Source organism: Scyliorhinus torazame, chromosome 3 (genome assembly GCF_047496885.1).
Source record: "Scyliorhinus torazame isolate Kashiwa2021f chromosome 3, sScyTor2.1, whole genome shotgun sequence".
NCBI classification, from domain to species: Eukaryota; Metazoa; Chordata; class Chondrichthyes; order Carcharhiniformes; family Scyliorhinidae; genus Scyliorhinus; species Scyliorhinus torazame.
Genome location: NC_092709.1, coordinates 92,926,583 through 92,949,672, shown reverse-complemented (window position 1 = coordinate 92,949,672; position 23,090 = coordinate 92,926,583). Strand labels below are relative to the sequence as shown.

Sequence of the window (23,090 nt, the reverse complement as noted above, 5' to 3'; positions counted from 1 at the left end):
GCACACTACTTAAGTCCACATTTCCACTCTGTCCTTGTAACCCAGTAACCCCACCCAACCTTTTGGACACTAAGGGACAATTTGGCATGGCCAATCCACCTAACCTGCACATCTTTGGACTGTGGGAGGAAACCGGAGCACCCGGAGGAAACCCACGCAAACACGGGGAGAAAGTGCAAACTTCACACAGACCGACACCCGAGGCTGAAATTGAACCCTGGTCCCTGGAGCTGCGAGGCAGCAGTGCTAACCACTGTGCCACCGTGCCGCCCATGCAGAATAATACTTTTCACTGTAAATCTAAATCTAATCTTAATCTTCCTCTCTGGAATATATTTTATTTGGGCAGAATTGAATATCTCCTTAAACAACTGCCACTGCTCATCGACTGTCCTACCTTTTAGTCTTCAATTTTCCTTTCCTGGTTATGAGAAGCTGCTCAATGGTTTTGTACTTATGCAGTTTGTATATTTGGCATCCGAATTGCACATGCAATTCAGCGAATTACTCTGCATAGACTTTGGACGGTCAAAAAGATCTTCCAGCTGGTAATCCTCAAATCACATGCAACTATTCTTTTTCAGGAATGTGAAAGGTGCCCTGCAATAGAGGGAAAAGATATTTACCCACGCCCATTGTGCATGGGAGCCCAGGGCAGCACGGTAGCATAGTGGTTAGCACAATTGCTTCACAGCTCCAGGGTCCCAGGTTCGATTCCCGGCTTGGGTCACTGTTTGTGCGGAGTCGGCACGTTCTCCCCGTGTATGCGTGGGTTTCCTCCGGGTGCTCCGGTTTCCTCCCACAGTCCAAAGATGTGCAGGTTAGGTGGATTGGCCATGCTAAAGTGCCCTTAGTATCCAAAATTGCCCTTAGTGTTGGGTGGGGTTACTGAGTTATGGGGATAGGGTGGAAGTGTGGGGTGCTCTTTCCAAGAACCGGTGCAGACTCGATGGGCTGAATGGCCTCCTGCACTGTAAATTCTATGAAATCAATGGCTAGTTTTATTGTATAGTTCTGCAACACCTTTTGAGAAAAATGCTAATCATTGATGAATCTTTACATAGTTGGAGAGATATTGATTATAGCATATGATTGTCAAAGAGGTAATTGTTTGAAATAATGTTAAAGCATGGAACAAAAGCGTTTAGAAAAATAGGCAACAAATCATTGACCAAAAGTGATTTATCTCTCTATTTAAATAGGTCTGTAGTTAGTTGCATTTAAACCCAAGCCGACTAAGAAGTAGGATGGCATTTATTATTCCAAATTAAAACCATTGACTTAAAGCTCAAACTATTGTAAGACATATTTTCTATAAAAAAAAGACTAACTTGTATCGGCACATTCTGGACGAGATTTTGATTAAGAAATATTGGAGGCGACAATACTTTCTTCAAGTTTGTCTTTCCATCGTCTTCAGCGCCATTTAGTAATAGTGCATTATGACAGTCTCAATGGTTTTTTTAAAAGATGAAATTGTTCAATTACTGGGGAGGAAATGATGTATTTGAACTTACTGCAACAACTTCCATTTACAAAGTGTATTTAATGCATTAAAGTGTCCCCACCACAAGGATGAAAGCATAGCAGAAACAACTGCTGCAAACGGACAGGTTTAAACCATGCACGCAGAATTGCATTTTAACTGATGCAATTTGTATAAATAATATTGGCTGGTCATTTTGCTTTTACCTTGTCAAAAAGTTGCAAAATCTCGTGCTATTTGTGAGTGTCTTTCTGCGCGAGCTGTGTTTGATTCATCCTGTTATATGAATAAAACCACATCCCCCTCCTGTGCCATTTTAATAAATATCTTGTTAAGTAGAAGTTTTTTTTCCTGTCCTAGGGTAACTAAAGAATGGCAGCTGAAGCCCTAGCAAACCACAGCTGCCATCTTTTACAGCAGCTTCATGAACAACGAATCCAAGGCTTCCTGTGCGACTGCATGCTGGTGGTGAAAGGTGTTTGCTTTAAGGCCCATAAGAATGTGTTGGCTGCATTCAGCCAGTATTTTAGGTGGGTACGAACTATTTATAATACTTATTTTAAAACGCGCCCTAAAAGTCATCTGTTTTCTGCCAGCCTTTGCTTCATTCACTCAATTGTCAAATAGCATTGGTCATGTGCATATTATATATTCAAAGTTTTACATGTAGCAAATGCTTTCTCCAAGGGTCACACTGGTATCCTATGAAGACATCCCTATTGTACAGTTCCTATAGAATCCCTATTTGGCCCATCAGGGCCCATTCGGCCCGAAAGACGTGCTTTTGTTAGGTGAATTGGACATTCTGAATTCTCCCTCTGTGTACCTGAACACGTGCCAGAGTGTGGCAACTAGGGGATTTCACAGTAACTTCATTGCCGTATTAATGTAAGCCTACTTGTGACAATAAAAAGATTATTATTATTAAGTCTCAACGATCTGCTGAAAGAGCACCCTACCTAGGCCCACTCCCCCACTCTATCCCCATAACCCAACCTAACCCGCAGAGCTTTGGACCAATAACAGCTGACCATGAGATATAAATAGACTGTGGACAAAGTCTTGTTTAATTTGAATGTGCCCGACATGTTTCAATGTTTTCTTTCTTTGTTTTCATTATAATTCACATTGCAATGGCCGCAATTCTCCGGTCGTCGGGATTCACTTTTCCTGCTGGCAGCGCACCCCCTGCCAGTGGGTTTCGCGGCGGCATGGGGTGGTTTTAATGAGAAATCCCATTGACGGGGGGGGGATAAAATTCCGCCACCAGCGAACGGCACGCCGCCGAGAAACACGGGGAGGTCCCCCAACTACACCGAGACACAGGGTGGAGAAGCTGACCTCCACTCCAGCAGAATTCGCCTACGAGCAATCAGTGAGGCAAAGGTCTAAAACATCTGCCCCCGCTCCTGCCTGCAGCTCCGGCAGGTCTGACACCCTGAAAATGGCCTCTAGGGTACCCAGCTTCAGCACCCTGCCTAAAATCATCAACATGGTGCTGAGGAAAGAGCCCCAAAAGTTCACCAGCATGGGACATTTTGTTAAAATTTGAGTACTCGATTCTTTTTTTTTTTTCAAATTAAGGGGTAATTTAGCGTGGCCAATCCATTTACCCTGGACATCTTGTGTTGTGGGGGTGAGACCCAAGCAAACATGGGGAGCATGAGCAAACTCCACACGGACAGTGACCCGGGGCCAGGATCGAACCTGGGTCCTCTGTGCCGTGAGGCAGCAATGCTAACCACTGTGCCACCGTATCTTAGGACATGCCCAGAACATATACATGTGATTCGTTGGGCTTCTCCCACACCGCCCACACTTATCTTCTACCTCCTCAAATACCCGAGTCATTCATGCCTTCATTAAATGTGCCGGATGCACCACCTTCAGTTGTATGAACTAAAGCAGTGTTCTTCAAACTTTTTTTCCGGGGACCCATATTTACCAACAGGCCAACCTTCGGAACCCAACCCGGCTGACCTTTGCGACCCAGCCCGCCTACCTTCGCGACCCACACCAGCCGACCTGCGCGACCCACCATTTTCTCTTACCTTGTTTGCTGCTGACAAAAATGGAAGAAATGTTTTTTGGGTCCCTTTGGCCCTCGTACACGCTCCTCCAATCTATTAGATGAAGGTGAATCCTTCTGGTGTCAGAAAGTATGGAGTCTCCTCCATCTGTCCAAAGTTCTGCATTTTTTTCCTGTAAAATTTTATCTCATAAAACCCCCTCAAACTTAAAAAAAAATAAAATGAATAAAATAAATGAAAAAAACAATTAAATGAATAAAATAAATGAATAAAACCCGCCCAAACTACAAAAAGCTACGACTGTTTTAAAAAAAAAAACGGCCGCTCTGCGCATGCCTGCCCGATCATCGGCGTGCATGCGCATAGTTTTGCGCATGCACGCCGTTGATCTGGCACGCATGCGCAGTGCGGCTGCATTTTTTTTTTACATGTTCGCAGCCATTTTGAAGGCCGCTTGCAGCCGTCATTATTAACAGCCGGCTGTTGCGCGCAGATTTGCGCGATTGGGAGTGCCGCGACGGACGGCTCTGTGACCCTCACGACACCCGCCCGCAACCCACCCACGGGTCGCGCCCCCGAGTTTGACAGTGTCTGAACTAAAGCCTCGCATACGACGAAGTGGCATTCACCCTCCATAAGGCCTCACACCACACCCCCTCCACTTCACCTCCTAGCTCCTACATACTGAACGTTTATCTGGAGAGATCCATTCCTGGTGGTATCAGAGCCATTCACACACATTTAAATTGCCTTGCAGCAATACCATTAACGGAGTGAACTAAAAACATCAAATTTCATAAATTTGCTTTTGCAGCAAATGCTGTGGCAACTTAGAATCTTATTCCTCACCTTTAAAAATAAAAGCATTGAAGTAGTACAGTGGTGCCGCTTTGTCTTTTCAGCTTGAAGTAATTTTGTGTTATATCTGTAATCTTTCAGGACCTTATTTCAGAATTCTTCAGGTCAGAGCCGTGACGTCTTCCATTTGGATATTAAAAATGTTGGTGGCATTGGCCAGATTCTGGATTTTATGTATACGTCACACCTTGATCTTAGCCATGAAAATGTCCAGGCTGTGTTGGACATTGCTCAGTGTTTGCAAATACCCAATGTACTCAGTCTGTGTTATACTTTCCTAAAGGCATCAGCAAGTGTCATAAGTGATACCAGCAACTTGTCAGCTACCAGCACCATTTCACTGCATGGGGCCCTGACAACTGATACAGAGGACATGCTGGAAAATAATGATGGCACTGAGATAAACCACGACTGCTCGTTTGGGATGCAGAGTCATATCCATAAAGCACAAGAACTGGGCCTGTTATTTAGGCCGCTGCCAGATATTTCCCAAGCTGAAATATCAGCCACCTTGCAGAGCCAAACACCTGGACATCCAGACAGGAATTCTTCAGATTATCCAATGAGACAAAATACTCAACCGCCTTCTAAATTGTACAACTGTTATGGTAAAGAAATGTTCAAACAAAACCTTTCTCCTTTTTTCAGTAATAATCAAGGGGAGCAAAGAAGAGCAGACCTCGATGATGATTTAAGTGCAGCAGCGACCACGAAGGATGTATCTTCCCTTGAGCGTTCTGAATGCAACAATGTTAGTCAGGAGCCCTCCTCGACAGGCATTCCTCTGCACACCGAAGAAAGGTGGAACTTTGGTCAGAATGCAGGGAACATTGAATCTCAACCAATCAGACAACTGCCGCATGTGAAAAAGAAAATCCCCCTGAAGAAGTATGATTACATGTGGCCTAAGAAATTGCTCGAGTCACCTTCCATGCCGCCGAAAGTGGTCGAAACAACCAAAACGGAGAAAATAAACGAACTCTGTTCAAGCAAGCCCAAAGAGAGTGTGAGACAAAGCAACTGTGCTGGGGATAGAGATCAGGAACAAACAAAACTACCTGACTCACCTTTGAGAGGCAGTGATCCAGTACCGGTTGACCATGGGGCTGCTGGAGACTCCGAAGAAATTCTTGACCAGTCTTTAACTAACTCGAACGTTCAGTCCCAATTTTGTCAGTCACAGAAGCAATATTGCTGTGAACTATGTGGGAAAACCTTCAAGCACCCAAGCAACCTAGAGCTACACCGACGTTCTCATACAGGTATAGTAGATTAGGTACACACACAATTTTTGGATTTTATCAAAGATTTGAAACTGAATTGTAGATGAGGGGAGAAAATTGTTCCCCAACTTTGGCCAAGGCTTTGTGATTTGCCTTTAGTTGAATAAATGCTCTGTGCCTTGTGAGGAGTGTCAGTAGCATGGTAGCAGGTTTAAAGTAAACCATAGGGACCACATATTGACCTATTTATCTTGCATTGTTTTGCTCCAACAATTTTCAATCTACATTAATCTGTTTCTGTCTGATTCGATAATGGTGGGTTGCGGCCCCCGTGGCTGATCAGAAAACCATTTCCCACCAACAGAATCTTCTGACTCCACCAAAGTATATGGGTTCTTGCATGGCTTGCACCCCTGCTGCCGGCGGGGGAGGTCAACTTCGACAGGACTGGAAGATCTTGCCCTGGGGATTATGCTTTCTGAAAGTCAATGTAGGATCACCCATAAGCTGTAATATGGTCCAGGATGATGGTGGGCAGGCTGATCTTCATTTCCTGCTAACCAAAGGGAAGCAATCAAGTCTTTGACTTGGGGATCTGTGACGCAATGGGAAATTTAAAGTTAATCTAGTTAAAAGGCCAAGAAATAGAAAGCAGACCTATATCCTCCATATGTTATCACAAAATACATTACATTCAAATAATGATGTGGAAGTGGGGAACATTTAAATTGGCTCATTGCTCAACAGCGAGCTCCTTGCTCTAGAGCTATGATTCTCACTTCAGAAATAAGCCATACCAAGCCCTATATTTCAGTATCACTCTCAACCTCTGGTTCAGCAATTAGAGAGTTCAAACTTAAACCAGAATATGCACTCATAATTTAGGATGTCAATCAATACAGTGAGGATACTGCTGATTTGTCGTTAAAAAGTAGACAGGGGCGGCACGTGGCACAGCGGTTAGCACTGCTGCCTACGGCGCAGAGGACCCAGGTACGGATCCCGGCCCTGGGTCACTGTCCGTGTGGAGTTTGCACATTCTCCCAGTGTCTGCGTGGGTTTCACCCCCACAACCCAAAGATGTGCAGATTAGGTGGATTGGACACCCTAAATTGCCCCTTAATTGGAAAAAAAATAATTGGGTACTCTAAAAAAAATTTTTTTAAAGTAGACATAGGAGTGGTATTCCTAGAAAGGTGAGAGCAAATAGTCTAATCGGGGAGGCAGTGGCATAGTGGTATTGTCACTGGACTAATAATCCAGAGACCCAGGATAATGTTCTGGGGACCCGGGTTCGAATCTCACTAGGGCAGATAGTGAAATTTGAATTTGATAAGAACCTGGAATTAAAAAACGTCTAAAGATGACCATGAAACGATTGTCGTAAAAACCCATCTGGTTCACTAATGTCCTTTAAGGAAGGAAATCTGCCGTCCTTACCTGGTCTGGCCTACATGTGACTCCTGATCCACAGCAATGTGGTTGACTCTGCCCTCTGGGATGGGCAATAAATGCTGGTCCAGCCAGTGACACCCACATTCCAGGAACAAATTTTAAAAAATAATAATGACCTTGTTTGGGGTCAAGATGTTGACCTATCTATCACAACTGTGATTAAACACAAATAATGTATTTTTGGTTGACATTTACAGCAATTCAACATTAAGAACAGGTATTCTGAAAAAGCCCGAGGCAGAAATCTGGGTCAGAAATACAGAGCTCCATCTTTGGTTAAAAATAAATTAGGAGCGGAGTGACCATCAGTGACCATCTGACAGTGATGGTCACTCCGTGGAAGATTTGGCCCAATGTGTGGGATGTCTTTGTTCCATTTTGGGGCCTTTTTATGATGGCAGTCACTGCCTGTTGGTTCCATCGTTTATCTGTTATTGATGTCAAGTGGTAGCCACATTGACAGCTTACCAGTTGCAAGATTGTTGCTGAAATTTCCGAAGAAATAATTTGCATTAATAACTTCTCTAAAACATATGTTTATTATATTTCATGTATTTGTTTGGTGCTACAAATCTGTTAACACAAGTGTCTCTTTCTTATTGGTTATTTTCTACTTCAATTTCTCATTAACCACATTGAGCAAAATCATTCAAATTCGCCCCCACTTGATCTGATGTGATAGTTTCTATATTTGTTCTATTATCCTAAACATAATATGTGTAATATGGAAGAAAGAAGTTGCATTCGTATAGCACCTTCCACGAGCTTGTGTCCCTCTGTCTTACTCACTCTCACTCTCATCATGGATTTCTGTACTGGCCCATGGTTACGCTTGGCAAAGTACTGTAGTCATTTGTCATTGTCTGCCACTGACGGCTGATCAGTAGTCTCTCCCACTCTTACCGGCTGCCATTGATGTATGTTGGAAGGATTTACAAGTTATGTACACCCCTTCCTTGGCCATCAAGTCCTGCTATGGGTCTTGCTTCTCAGGGGCAGGAGTATTACCCACTGCACCATTAGATCACCTTCCTCCACAAGCTCAGATATCCCAAAGCCCTTCACAACCCTAAGTTATTTTTGGAGTGTAATCATTACATTTACAACGCGATTAAATACAAATGCAACGATTTAGAAAATTTACTCAGTGGGCTACAAATTAATTGGCGTAGTTAAGTTAACTCTGTTGATTTTCCCCAGCAGCAGAAAGCACTATGGGCCATTAACTGCCTGGGTTTAAGACCATAAGATGTAGGAGCACAAATATGCTATTCGGCCCATCAAGTCTGCTCCCCTATTCACTGAGATTGAGACAGATCTGATATGAGAATCCTCAACTCCACTTTCCTACCGTATCCCCATAACCCTTCTTCAATGATATCAGTGGAAAACCCACACAGTCTGTGCAGCTCGTGCCCGGCAGCATTGGCTGCCCCGGGGAATCTAGTTTATGTAGCACCATTTTGAACCAGTGGTACCTGAAGCAGTTTTTAACTCATTACATATATTCATCCCGTCTCCATCAACTCTTCTCTGTATCCTGAAGATGCAACCTGCCAGATTTCCTGATTTCAGAGTGTGCCCTCATCCTAATACTTCACTGCTCAACTGAAGTCTAATATTTTGAATGGAAAATTGTAATTCTCTGACGCTAGTAGACACCTACGTCACTATCCCAAGGTATGCACAAAGAGTGCAAGTATATTAAGAGGGAGATGTAACGTAAAGAGGGAAGCAAACTGCAACTCAGAATGCATTACTTGGCCTTTGGATTACATTTGCCATTCCCTTCCAGATTTTATTCCCTTCTGACCCCACTGTAATCTGGCTGCCTTCCTGCCAACCCCTGCGCCCGCTCAAGTCTGGTAATGGATTTAAAGTCCTGCTAAAGCTGCTGTCACCTCCAATATTGGCCTGATCTCGACACCATCCCTACTTTCCAGAAGTGCATTGCCCACCCTGGAATCTGGACTTTCTGTTATCTTGCAGAAGTGCTGCACCTTGGTTTAGCCTCTAGACCATTGCCTTCCGATTAAAAACTCCTTGAATTATTCACAAGTTTTGCTATTAAGAGATAAGAGTACAATTTAAGGTCATATGTTTTTATATTGTGGCATAAATGCGAGCCAGAATAATTGTTCAAAGAAGTTGTTTTTAGGAATGTAATCAGTCACGTTTGAATGAATGGAAACTTTTGAGCATGAGATGAGATTTGATTTTTCAGTCGATGTGGAACTTGGTTCCGTGACAAATTTTCATACATGTTGGATAGGTCAGTTTACCACAAGTAAAACCTTTGTGCTTAGAATGGACACATTGATATGGAGGGATAATGAGTACGAATAATAATGGTAGGATAGATTTATTTGTAATCTGTTCAATATTGTAAAATAATTTTTGAGCAACATCACAAGGAGAGCACAAGTGTTAGGATTTGGTAGAAACATGATTCCCGTTAATTATACACTCAGTTACTTCACTGTACACAGGAAGCTACTCTTTACTTGTAGGGAGGCCAGATGACAGCAATTGTAGTTAAATAAGCAACCCACAATTTGGTACTTTATGTAAATTTTATCAATGATTCCTGATCGGAGACCTGTTTATACATCCTACCTTTGCTAATGTAGGTAATAAGTACATGTGTATAAAGGAAGGTTGACCGATGTCAATTGTGAATTGTCTAACTTCCTAATATATGTATTTCATTGTTTAACAGGAGAGAAACCATTCGAGTGCAACATCTGTGGGAAGCATTTTTCACAGGTAAAATAGTTATTTAAAAGTATTGTCAAAAGTATTCCAAATGTATATTTTTTGCTGTCATTTTCTTAGTCAAAGTTAAACATCAAAGTTTTAGCACCTTGCCCATGTGCTGCTGGTTTGTTACAAATTTGGTTCTGGCAGAGATATCTTCTTGGATTCTGTGTTATCATCCGTTCCGTACAGTGGTCTGCACATCTTACTTTTATGACCATGATCTCACTTGCACATTAGAATATCCCAGTGACTTATGTTGTGCCTTCTTGAGATCCAGTCTATGGCTGGGATTCTCCGATTGCCAATGCCGGAATTGCATTCGGTGATTGGCCGGATAATCAGTTTTTAGGCCTAAATCGGGGGCGGCGCAGTTTTTCCGATATCCCGCCCACTCAAAAAAGGCGTCATCGCTGACTAGGCCGCACGCCGTTGTGATGGCCACCGGACGTCACCTGAGGCCCTTCACCGATGCTCCATCCCCCGGGTGGGGGGTGGCGAGGTGGTTACAGGGGGGCGCTATCTGGCAGGCCGGGTCCGTGCGTGGCCAGTGCCATGTACAGACCTGGCCATTCTCCATCCGTATCAGCAGGTAACGTGGTGCGGCTACTAGCCCCCCACTGGGCGGAGCAAAGGTGTGGGGGCTGCGCCAACCTTTTGGTCGTCAGACCAGACGCTTTCTCCGGACATAGCTGCAAAATCGAAGAATCCAGTCCGATGTCTTTTGCACATTAGACATTCAATCTCTGTAAGTAGAGCAAGTCAACACTAGATGAGGATAGGCTTGATCCAAACTGTTAAATTTATTTGTTATATTGTAAAATAAACATCCGGAGCCATAGTTATGATCAAATTCACCTAAACTGATGCAGTTTATCCCTGTCTCATGACATTAATATAGCAACCATAGAACATTATTTCACTTCATAACCTTTTCGACATGTGCAGAGGAGTTGCTCTGTTTAATGTATGAGCCCGCCTTTCCTGACATCTTTCTGTCTCAGTCAACAATTTCTTCAAAAAATTAACACAATGTGCTGAATTGTCCTGGAATTCTGCAAAGGCCAGCAGGTGGGAAAAGTGGCATTGAAGCTGCTGACAGCAATGGCAACTTCCTCCGCCGTATTGGGCTGGACACAGGGAAAATAATTCCCAAGGGACGAGTCCCAAAACATAACATCGGCGGGTGTGGGGATTCGCCCGCTCTGCCAGCATTCCTTTGAAGATCGGGACGCCCTAAAGGTTGCCCTACATCAAAGAAAATCACCTGGAGCACCCCCCTCAACCCATTTCTCCGGCACGTCCCTACCTGGGCAGTGTCCGGGCATGACCCTCTTTCCCTCCCCCCTTGAGCAATGCACTCACTTGAGTTCCCCTTTGAGGTCTGCTCGCCAGGTACATGCCTTGGGAGACCAGTCGTGATTCACACCTTTCCACCCTCACACTGACGCGAATGAACCTTCTGATGGGTGAGGGGTGGGTGGGGGGTGATGATTCAGGCGAAGAGGCCTGTTAATTAGATGATAATGTATTCAAATGTTCCCGACATTGAACATCGGGAAACGCACCCGATTACTGACAGAGGAAGGGGATAATCATGTCAAGCATTGTGCAGCATGAGTTCTGAGATTTTCCACTCCCATCGCCAAACCTTCCTGACAAACATGGGAGCCGAAAATCCCGGCCTCTGGGCAAGATGTGTTTATTGGTGTTGGGCACAAACCACTAAATTGTTTATTATTTGTAGTCTCTCAGGAAACATCATCACAGTTAGCTCATTAGCATTTAACTACCGACAATCTCTGACCTTTTTCTCCGCAAGCAGACAGATGGTACACTTTCAAGCACAGAAATTAAATTAACTTTTTCCCCCCTCAAACAATTTCTGTGGAAAATTGGCATAGTCCTGAACTGTAACAAGGGTTTGCTATTATATCGGAGTGATTACTCAAAGTGACTACTGTCAGGTAGCTTATGCGATGCGCCACGGATAATAACATTACTAATGGGAAAATGGTTCGAGCATGAACACCACCCTTTAGTCTGTTCTTCATGGCCAGGATCCCCAGAGAAATGCTCGTTACTGTTACCAGAGGAACCTACATCACTATTTGAAGCATGATTGGAGATGTTGTCCCACCTTGTTAGCCGGGAGAAGTTACCATTCCAACCCAGTTGAAACCTGTTTGTCAGACTTGATTTCAATCAGATCAAGCATCAGTTACAGGAGGAAATAGCCTGATACTGGTCATAACAAAGGTGGCTGTTGTCGATCATTGAGGCTAAATTATAAAGGACTGAGTATGGGAATCACTTATTGTTTGATAGACTGCACGTAGATATATAAAGGGAATACAGGTGACACTGTGGAGTTGGAGGAGAAGTAGAACAATTTGGTACTTGTTGAGTTCTAATCGTATCTCTGTAATAAGAACTGAAAAGCAAGCCTTGACTACTTCATCTCCATTATTATTGTGTTCTACTTCTCCTCCCACTCCACAGTATCAACAGTATCCCCTTTATATATCTACGTGCAGTCTATCAAACAATAAGTGTGGCTTATTAAACAATTAAAGCTCCAATTCTAACTTAAGCACTGGGGAACATTAACTCTTTCCGAATAGATTCCCCCTCTTAAAGAAAGAAAATTAATCTTTAAGTTTGATGTAAATTACCATAACACAAATGTATGCATTTTCTTTTCTACAATAAATGCACCCTATTCCCCTGAACTGTTTTAGGATTAAAAGTCACTCCTTTTTAACAAATTTTAATAACTTCTTCGAGCTAGTCCCTCTTTTTGACAGACAGTCATAATTGGTAACTGCTATCAACCCAATTGATTTGACTTTGTCAATCTTCATATTGTCTAGCGCGTGTGGCAGCACGGTGGCGCAGTGTTTAGCCCTCCTGCCTCACAGCGCCGAGGTCCCAGGTTCAATCCCGGCCCTGGATCACTGTCCGTGTGGAGTTTGTGCATTCTTCCCGTGTTTGCGTGGGATTCCCCCCACAACCCAAAGATGTGCAGGGGATTGGCCACCTTAATTGGAAAAAATTAACTGGGTCCTCTTAAATTTATAAAAAAACCACATATTCTCTGGCTCGCTTTAGGCTCGCTGTGTCAGTTTGTTGTCTCTTGATGCTTTTTGAAGAGTGGACATTCTCCCAAAGGGACTTATTGTCTATGTGTCACTCTATACGTACTGTTCTTTTCAAAATTTCAGTCAGGATCCTGGATATAAAAATGTCATATCTCTGCCTCCACTGGGGCAAGTATTCCCGCTGTCAATATACATTGTACCACTCTTCATATCTTTTTAGTTTCCCATCCCAAAGGGCTACAAATTATAAATTCCCCTGCCCTCGAAAAGCCACCACAGATTAGCATAAGATGCGTCACTCTAAACAATCAGTTTCAGTTGTCTTTAATATCACCTAAAGATGGGAATTTCAAAACACAATTCTCCAATTTTAATTTTGCCAATGTTTTGTTGCTCGAACAATTTCTTCAACTTTGGCATCATTCATTTTAGTGCTTATTCTAAAACATCAAAACTGGCATGCAGTTTTGTTTGTCTAGCTAACCAATTTAGCTGCCCAATTAAACTTCGGAGTTCCTTTTCTTCCATTTCAGAAGCCACTGTATCTTTTTGTGAGGCCCAACCACAAGTAATTGCTGTGGGGTTAATATTCTTCAAGTAAGGCTGCTGATGTAGAGTGGCCTGTGAACCAATTTGCCCACCTTCTAACCCAATGTATTTGAATACACCAGAGGCCTGACTTCCAATCTTGAACTCCGTTCTAAGTCCATTAATAAAAGTATTTTCAAATTTGCTTCTACCACAAATTATCTACATGCATCATGAAGATGAAGTTTCCCTCCATGGTGCTAATAAACATCGCAGGGTCTGCTTTCAACTGAAGACAGCCCAACTTTAACAAAACCGACCTCACTGAGAAATATCAAACTCTGGTGGCATAATTCAACCCGTATACACATTTATTTAACCTCCAGAGTACCCTTTCTGTGCTTGGCATCTCTTTCGGAGGACAAAAAAAATTCTCTTTGAAACTGACGTCCTTATAAGAAAGCAGCTTTAATTTTTTATTTAAATATTTTTATTCTTCTTTTTCACGTTTATCGTATTTACAACAACAAATAATTAACAATAACAACAAATAAGAAAACAGCTTTAATATCTATTGACTTGCATTCCCAAGCAATTGTGGCTAACAGAGCCAAGAAGATCTTGAAAATAGCCTTTCCTGCAGTCGGTGAATCTACCCTTACATCTTGGTCACCTAAGTTTTCTTCAGAACCACATTCCACCAGCCAGGCTTTGGCCTTATAAGTTCCACCAGGAAGCACCTTTTCTGTGCATATCCATCTATGAGATAAAATTTGTCCCCTAACTGGGACCTCCATGTACACCCCAAATTCTTTCCAACTTTGCAGTTCTTGCTGTTTTGCATCTTTTATTAATTTATCATCTAATTTGTTGGAAGCCACTAAGAACTCTTTTTTTTTAAATATGTTTTATTGAAATTTTTTTCCCAAACAACAATTTTTCCCCTCTTACAAAGCAAACGCAACAATAACAATACAGAAATTTTTAACAATACACAAGTAACAAAACCCCTTTATCTTTGACCTAAACTAAACTAACCCCCCCCTCCCCCCCCCTTCCCCCTGGGTTGCTGCTGCTGGTCATCTGTCTTCCCTCTAACGTTCCCCTAGGTAGTCGAGAAATGGCTGCCACCGCCTGGTGAACCCTTGAGCCGATCCTCTCAGGGCAAACTTTATCTGCTCCAGTTTAATGAACCCCGCCATATCATTTACCCAGGCCTCCAGTCCGGGGGGTTTTGCCTCCTTCCACATGAGTAGGATCCTGCGCCGGGCTACTAGGGACGCAAAGGCCACAACGTCGGCCTCTTTCGCCTCCTGCACTCCCGGCTCTTCCGCAACTCCAAATAAAGCTAACCCCCAGCCTGGTTTGACCCGGGCCTTCACCACCCGCGAAATCACTCCCGTCACTCCCTTCCAATACCCTTCCAGTGCCGGGCACGCCCAAAACATATGTGCGTGGTTTGCCGGGCTCCCGCCACACCTCCCACATTTGTCCTCCACTCCAAAGAACCTGCTCAATCTTGCTCCCGTTATGTGTGCTCTATGTAGCACCTTAAATTGAATCAGGCTAAGCCTGGCGCATGAGGAAGAGGAATTTACCCTGCTTAGGGCATCAGCCCACATACCCTCCTCTATCTCCTCCCCTAGTTCTTCTTCCCACTTTCCTTTTAGTTCGCCCACCGACTCCTCCCCCTCTTCCCTCATCTCTCGATAAATCTCTGACACCTTGCCCTCTCCAACCCACACCCCTGAAAGCACCCTGTCCTGTATCCCCTGTGTCGGGAGCAACGGAAATTCCCTCACCTGTTGTCTAGTAAACGCCCTCACCTGCATATATCTCAAGAAATTTCCCCGGGGCAACTTATACTTTTCCTCCAATGCTCCCAAGCTCGCAAAAGTCCCATCTATAAATAAATCTCCCACCCTCCTAATTCCCAACTGGTACCAGCTCTGAAATCCTCCATCCATTCTTCCTGGGGCGAACCTATGGTTGTTCCTGATTGGGGACCCCACCAGGGCTCCCCGCACCCCTCTCTGTCGCCTCCACTGTCCCCAGATATTCAATGTTGCCGCCACCACCGGGTTCGTGGTAAACTTTTTAGGTGAGATCGGTAGCGGCGCCATCACCAGCGCCTCTAAACTCGTCCCTTTACAGGACTTTCTCTCCAGTCTTTTCCACGCCGTTCCCTCACCCTCCATCATCCATTTACGTATCATTGCCACATTGCCACATTGCCCCAATAGTAATCGCCCAAGTTCGGTAGTGCCAATCCTCCTCTGTCCCTACTACGCTGAAGGAACCCCCTCCTTACTCTCGGAACTTTCCCTGCCCACACGAAGCTCGTGATGCTCCTGTCTATTTTATTAAAAAAGGTCTTGGTGATTAGTATAGGGAGACATTGAAATACAAATAAGAACCTCGGGAGGACCATCATCTTAATTGCTTGCACCCTGCCCGCCAGCGATAGAGGCTGCATGTCCCACCTCTTGAAGTCCTCCTCCATTTGTTCTACCAACCGTGTCAGATTAAGTCTGTGCAAGGTTCCCCAGCTCCTAGCGATCTGAATCCCCAGGTATCGGAAGTTTCTTTCCACTTTCCTTAGAGGCAAGCCTTCTATCTCTCTACTCTGGTCCCCTGGATGTATCACAAATAATTCGCTCTTCCCCATGTTTAGCCTATACCCCGAGAAATCCCCGAACCCCCTCAAAATTCGCATAACCTCTATCATCCCCCCCGCTGGGTCCGACACGTATAACAATAGGTCATCCGCGTATAACGAGACTCGGTGTTCTTCTCCCCCTCTAATCACCCCTCTCCATTTCCTGGAGTCTCTCAACGCCATGGCCAGAGGTTCAATTGCCAACGCGAACAACAATGGAGACAGCGGGCATCCCTGTCTTGTTCCCCTATATAGTCGGAAATACTCCGATCTATGTCGACCTGTAACTACGCTTGCCATTGGAGCCCCATAAAGAAGTCTAACCCAGCTAATAAACCCGTTCCCAAACCCAAACCTCCTTAACACTTCCCATAAATACTCCCACTCCACCCTATCAAATGCCTTCTCAGCGTCCATTGCCGCCACTATCTCTGCCTCCCCCTCCACTGGGGGCATCATTATCACCCCTAATAGCACATTAACATTCAGTTGTCTCCCTTTTACGAACCCTGTCTGGTCTTCGTGCACCACCCCCGGGACACAGTCCTCTATCCTCGATGCCAGTACCTTTGCCAACAATTTGGCGTCCACGTTCAATAATGAAATGGGTCTATAGGACCCGCACTGCAACGGATCTTTATCCCTCTTCAAAATTAACGATATCGTCGCCTCCGACATCGTCGGGGGTAGAGTCCCCCCTTTCCTGGCCTCATTGAACGTCTTCACCATCAACGGGGCCAACAAGTCCACATATTTTCTGTAATACTCCACCGGGAACCCGTCTGGTCCTGGGGCCTTCCCTGCTTGCATGCTTCCCAGTCCCTTAATAACCTCGTCCACCCCAATCGGTGCCCCCAGGCCTACCACCCCCCGCTCCTCCACTTTCGGGAACCTCAATTGGTCCAGGAACTGCCGCATCCCCTCCTCTCCCTCTGGGGGTTGAGACCTATACAGTGCCTCATAGAAGGTCTTGAACACCTCATTTATCTTTCCTGCCCTTCGCACCGTGTCTCCCCTTTCGTCTCTAATTCCTCCTATCTCCCTCGCTGCTGCCCTCTTTCGCAATTGATGAGCCAACAGGCGACTAGCCTTTTCCCCATATTCATACCTCATCCCCTGTGCCTTCCTCCACAGTACCTCCGCCTTTCTGGTGGTCAGAAGGTCAAATTCCGTCTGGAGTCATCTCCTCTCCCTGTACAATTCCTCCTCCGGGGTCTCTGCAAATTCCCTATCCACCCTTAAAATCTCCCCCAGTAATCTTTCCCTTTCCTTGGCCTCTGTTTTCCTTTTGTGGGCCCCAATGGAGATCAGCTCTCCTCTGACCACCGCTTTTAGTGCTTCCCATACCACTCCCACAGGGACCTCGCCGTCGTCATTGACCTCCAGGTATCTCTCAATACACCCCCGCACTCTTGCACACACTCCCTCATCCGCCATCAGTCCCACATCTAATCGCCAGAGTGTTCTCTGCTCCCTTTCCTCTCCTAATTCCAGGTCCACCCAATGTGGGGCATGATCCGAAACCGCTATGGCTGAGTACTCAGCTTCTTCCACCCTAGAGATCAACGACCTTCCCAAAACAAAAAAAAATCTATCCGGGAGTACACTTTATGGACATGGGAGAAGAAGGAAAACTCCCTAGCCCTAGGTCTAAGAAATCGCCATGGATCCACTCCCCCCATTTGGTCCATAAACCCCTTAAGTACCTTGGCCGCTGCCGGCCTTCTTCCGGTCCTTGAGCTGGATCTATCTAGCCCCGGGTCCAGCACCGTATTAAAGTCCCCTCCTAAAATCAAGTTTCCTACCTCCAGGTCGGGTATACGCCCCAGCATCCGTCTCATAAATCCCGCATCGTCCCAGTTTGGGGCATACACATTAACCAACACGACCTCCATTCCCTCCAGCCTGCCACTCACCATTACATATCTACCTCCGCTATCTGCTACGATGTTCTTTGCTTCAAATGCTACCCGTTTCCCCACCAAAATGGCCACCCCTCTATTCTTTGCGTCCAGTCCTGAGTGGAACACCTGTCCCACCCATCCTTTCCTTAGCCTAACTTGGTCCGCCACCTTTAGGTGCGTCTCTTGGAGCATAACCACGTCTGCCCTTAGTCCTTTCAAATGCGCGAGCACTCGGGCCCTTTTTATCGGTCCGTTCAGGCCTCTCACGTTCCACGTGATCAGCCTCACTAGGGGGCTACCTGCCCCCCTCCCGTGTCGACTAGCCATTACCTTCTCTAGGCCAGTCCCATATCCCGCCTCCGCGCTCCTGCTCGCTCCCCCAGCGTCGCACACCATTCCCGCCCACCCACTCTTTAGCCATTTCCTTTTGGATTTCCGCAGCAGCAACCCAGTTGTCCCCCCCCCCCCCCCTCCCCCTCCCCCTCCCTCCCCGCTAGATCTCTTTCTAGCATGATTGCTCCCCCCATATTACTTCCGTAAGTCAGCTGACTTCAACTGACCCCGGCTACTCCTGCTCACTCCTCGACCCCCCCGTGTGGGGGAACTCCCTTGCGCCTGTCTTCCCACCTTATTCTTTCTGGCGCGGGAACATCCCTTTACCTGACCCGCCTCTTATGGCGCAGCTCCCTTTCCCCTCCCCCTCCCCTTCCCCATTCTCCAACTATGTCCCGTCTTTCCCCCCTCACCGGCGCCCACATTTCCCCAATGTCTCCCCCCTTCCCAATTTACTTCTCAATTAACTTCAACCATAACATTAACAATAACATTTCCTGCAGCATCAGTCCCTCAGTTCCGATCCAATTTCTCTTCTTTGATGAAGGACCATGCTTCCTCCGCCGTCTCGAAATAATGGTGTCTCTCCTGATACGTGACCCATAGTCTTGCCGGCTGCAGCATCCCGAACTTCACCTTCCTTTTATGCAACACCTCTTTGGCTCGGTTGAAGCTCGCCCTCCTTCTCGCCACCTCCGCAGTGTAGATTTATTTGTTCTCAAGGGCAGCACGGTAGCATTGTGGATAGCACAATTGCTTCACAGCTCCAGGGTCCCAGGTTCGATTCCGGCTTGGGTCACTGACTGTGCGGAGTCTGCACGTCCTCCCCGTGTCTGCGTGGGTTTCCTCCGGGTGCTCCGGTTTCCTCCCACAGTCCAAAGATGTGCAGGTTAGGTGAATTGGCCAATGATAAATTGCCCTTAATGTCCAAATTGACCTTGGTGTTGGGTGAGGGTGTTGGGTTTGGGTGGGGTGCTCTTTCCGGGGGCCGGTGCGGACTCGGGGGGCCGGGTGGCCTCCTTCTGCACTGTAAATTCAATGATAATCTATGATTAATCTAGGACAAAGGTTCGGCACAACATCGTGGGCCGAAGGGCCTGTTCTGTGCTGTATTTTCTATGTTCTATGTTCCGCACTCCAATCCTGGTATACCTGTACCACTGCATTCTCCCATCTGCTACTCTGCACCTTTTTAGCCCATCTCAGGACCTCTTCTCTATCCTTAAGGCGGTAAAATCGCACGGTTATTGCCCTGGGTGGTTCTCCCGCTTTTGGTCTTCTCGCCGGAATCCGATTTGCCCACTCCACCTCCAAGGGACCCGTAGGGGCCTCAGCACCCATCAGTGAGCTCAGCATCGTACTTGCGTACGCTCCACAGTCCACTCCTTCCACACCCTCGGGGAGACCCAGTATCCGAAGGTTCTTCCTTCGCGCTCCATTTTCGAGGGCTTCGATCCTTTCAGTACACTTTTTATGAAGTGCCTCGTGCGTCTGTGTCTTAACCGCCAGGCCCAGGATCTCGTCCTCAATATCTGTCACCTTCTGCTCCACCACGCGGAGCTCTGTCTCCTGGGTCTTTAATGTCTCCTTGAGCCCCTCAATTGCCTGTAGCAACGGGGTCAGCACCTCCCTCTTCAGCAGCTCCACGCACCGTCTCACAATTTCATCCTGCTCAGGCCCCCATGTCGCCTGCGCTTTCTCTGCCGCCATCTTGTACTTCTCTCTTTCTGACCCTTTGGTCGACGATTCCTCGCGCTGCAGCCGCCGCCGCCGGTTTTTTCCTCCTTCGTTTGGGGGGGACTCCCTTCTCACACACCCCACACCGGGTTGCGTCGTCGAAAAATTCCCCATTGGGGCTCTTAAAAGAGCCCGAAGGTCCGTCGGAGCTGGAGCCGCCGAAGCGTGTGGCTCGCTAGGCATCACCGCAACCGGAAGTCCCTTCAGTGGCCTTGATGAGGTCTTTTCACAGTTGTTCCCTCTGCTGCTAGAATTCACCTTTGATACAGGCCCTCAGGTCAGCTTGCAGCTTTAAGCTTGCCCTTCCCCCGCCTGCATGCTGGAAGAGGCCCTGTTTATCCTGCAGTTGCAGCCAAACCTTTTACTGTTTCTGCCGTGTCTGGCAACCCAGAGACATACCCTTCCTGGGGGACACTGTCGGGGGAATATTGCAGCCTTCTTCACACACAGGGAAATGTCAAACAAATGCCGTGGGGGCCCTGTAAAAGAGCCCAAAAGTCCGTTCCAAGCAGGAGCTGCCGAATATGCGACCTAGCTCTGCATAGCCGCACCCGGAAGTCCCACTAAGAACTCTTGACCATATGGGCATCTGCTCCTAATAGCATTCATAGTCTGTACCATATTTCTTGATCTTGTTCAGCTGCACCTTGTATCCTGCCTTATATCTCGTTCCGGATTGCTACCGCGTGATCTCCCCCTCCTATTATGAGATGTTCTTTCAACATCCTTGATCTCGTCCTATGGGCATGTTCACTGCCAGACTGACATTATGCTTCTGTACTCTCCATCTTTGTACTTTATGTTCCCAACCATGGGCCTAACCTCCTTCCCTTTATCTTGTACATTCAGCCAATTTTCCAGTGGCCTTGCCTGCCCTACCAACGATAGTTGTATCCTTTCACTGACTGGCCCTCTCTGGCAAGTATGTCACTTTAGTGTCAACTTTTGGCAGTGTCCTTTTGGGCAAATGGCCTCATCCAATTCATCAGAATTATTATGCCCCTCTTCAGACACCCTGTCAATTTCCATGATCTGGTCCTCATAATTCTGCAACATGTGTCTGAGAAGACCAAGGGCGTCATTCTCCGACCTCCCGCCGGGTCGGAGAATGGCCGTTGGCCGCCGTGAATCCCCCCCCCCGCAGGAGTCTCCGGTACCGGAGATTGGGCGGGGGCGGGAATCGGGCCGCGCCGGTTGGCGGGACCCCCCGCTCAATTCTCCGGCCTGGATGGGCCGAAGTCCCGCCCAGAAATTGCCTGTCCCGCCGGCGTAAATCAAAGCTGGTATTTACCGGCGGGACCAGGCGGCGTGGGCGGGCTACGGGGTCCTGGGGGGGGGGCCCACGGTGGCCTGGCCCGCGATCGGGGCCCACCGATCCGCGGGCGGGCCTGTGCCGTGGGGGCACTCTTTCCCTTCCGCCTCCGCCACGGCCTCCACCATGGCAGAGGCGGAAGAGACTCTCCCCACTGCGCGGGAAACTGGCGGCGGCCGCTGACGCTCCCGCGCATGCGCCGCATTTCCGCGCCAGCTGGCGGGGCACCAAACGCCATTTCCGCCAGCTGGCGGGGCACCAAACGCCATTTCCGCCAGCTGGCGGGGCGGAAATCCCTCCGGCGCCGGCCTAGCCCCTCAATGTTGGGGCTCGGCCCCCAAAGATGCGGAGCATTCCGCACCTTTGGGCCGGCGCGATGCCCGTCTGATTGGCGCCATTTTTGGCGCCAGTCGGCGGCCATCGCGCCGTTGGGGGAGAATCTCGCCCCTGGTTCCTCAGCACATTCAATCACCCCTTTTGATCTACAAACTTGTCAAGGTTAGTGGGCACGGATTATGAGTGTACCCAAACAGTCTTGTTTCCATTCTGTGAAATGACTGTTTTACCATCTGGACCTTTCCACTCGTTAAATCCATCCTTTTTTATGCCATGTGTCCTGTTGAAATTAGGTTCCAATGGCCGTAAATTGTGCATCAAAGCTCTCTGAATTCTTTCAGAGATCTCTGTTTTAAAGAATGCTCTTCTGCCCACTTGCAATACCTTCAAATGCTCACAAAAGGTAGAGCTCTTCATAGTCCACTCCCAAGCTGGAGGATGATCATTCATGACTGAAGGAATTTTGGGATTTCTACCAAAAAAACAATTGATGTTGGCTGTAACCCCTACCATCTGTAGTGAAGTCTTGGCATGGAGAGACCATGCTAAAGCCAAAGTTAATTTACAATCTGGTCTATCTGCCAAAAATTTACAAAGCATTTAATCTATCACAGCATGATTTCTCTTGTACATCCCATTACTAAATGGGCTTTCCGTAGCTGTAGTCATAATTATTATGCTCACTTTCTCCCAATCATCCCAAAATTCATAGTTAGCAAATTCGCCCCCATTATCAGTGAGGAACTTTGCCTGTGACCCTAGTCCGGACCCTATCCATTATCTGTTTCACAATTATTTCCTTTTCTTTACTGCTTATAATCATCAACTGACTAATTCTAGTTGCCAAGTCTGCAAAATGTAAAATAAAAATATCTTTTTACTTTATCCCACTCCTTAAGATCCATAGCCCCAACTTCATTAAAATCTGTCACCAAGGGTATACTAACTATGGGTCACAATGGTATTCTTCTCTATTCCTTACATAAATCGCATCTATCGCTTATCTGTTCTATAAGTTTGGTGTATTCTTCATCTCTCACACCCCAAACCTGAGCAAAATTTTTAATCTTTGGGAAGAAGAATGGGCAATTTTCCGATGTTACTTTAAACAATCAACTTTTAGTTTTCTAGACTCTGATTCTAACAGTAATTCCTTCATTTCTTCACAAGAAAAATTAGGGGGCGGGATTCTCCGAGCCTCCATGCCGAAATTGCACTCGGTGGGAAGCGGAGAATGGCCGTCCGATCGGATCAGTCCCCAGAGAATCGCCGCCAGTTGGGCACGCGCGGTCGCGTGGCGCTGGTCGGGGGCCAGTGAAAGAGGCCCCCGCGGCGATTCTTTGCCGACAACTGGCTGAGTTCTCACCCGGC

General features: G+C 46.6%; 1 protein-coding gene across 5 annotated transcripts in view; it reads left to right on the top strand.

The window, feature by feature from the left end:
* Positions 1–23,090, top strand: part of zbtb49 (zinc finger and BTB domain containing 49) — a 42,183-nt gene that overhangs the window by 2,685 nt on the left and 16,408 nt on the right. For 4 of the 5 annotated variants that reach the window (XM_072495967.1, XM_072495968.1, XM_072495971.1 and 1 more), the window contains exons 2-4: positions 1,847–2,016; positions 4,456–5,636; positions 9,772–9,818. In XM_072495967.1, coding sequence (XP_072352068.1) covers positions 1,859–2,016; positions 4,456–5,636; positions 9,772–9,818 — 1,386 coding nt within the window. In that variant the 5' untranslated portion in view covers positions 1,847–1,858. The remainder of the gene's footprint in view (positions 1–1,846; positions 2,017–4,455; positions 5,637–9,771; positions 9,819–23,090) is intronic. The other variant, XM_072495972.1, reaches the window with a different exon arrangement.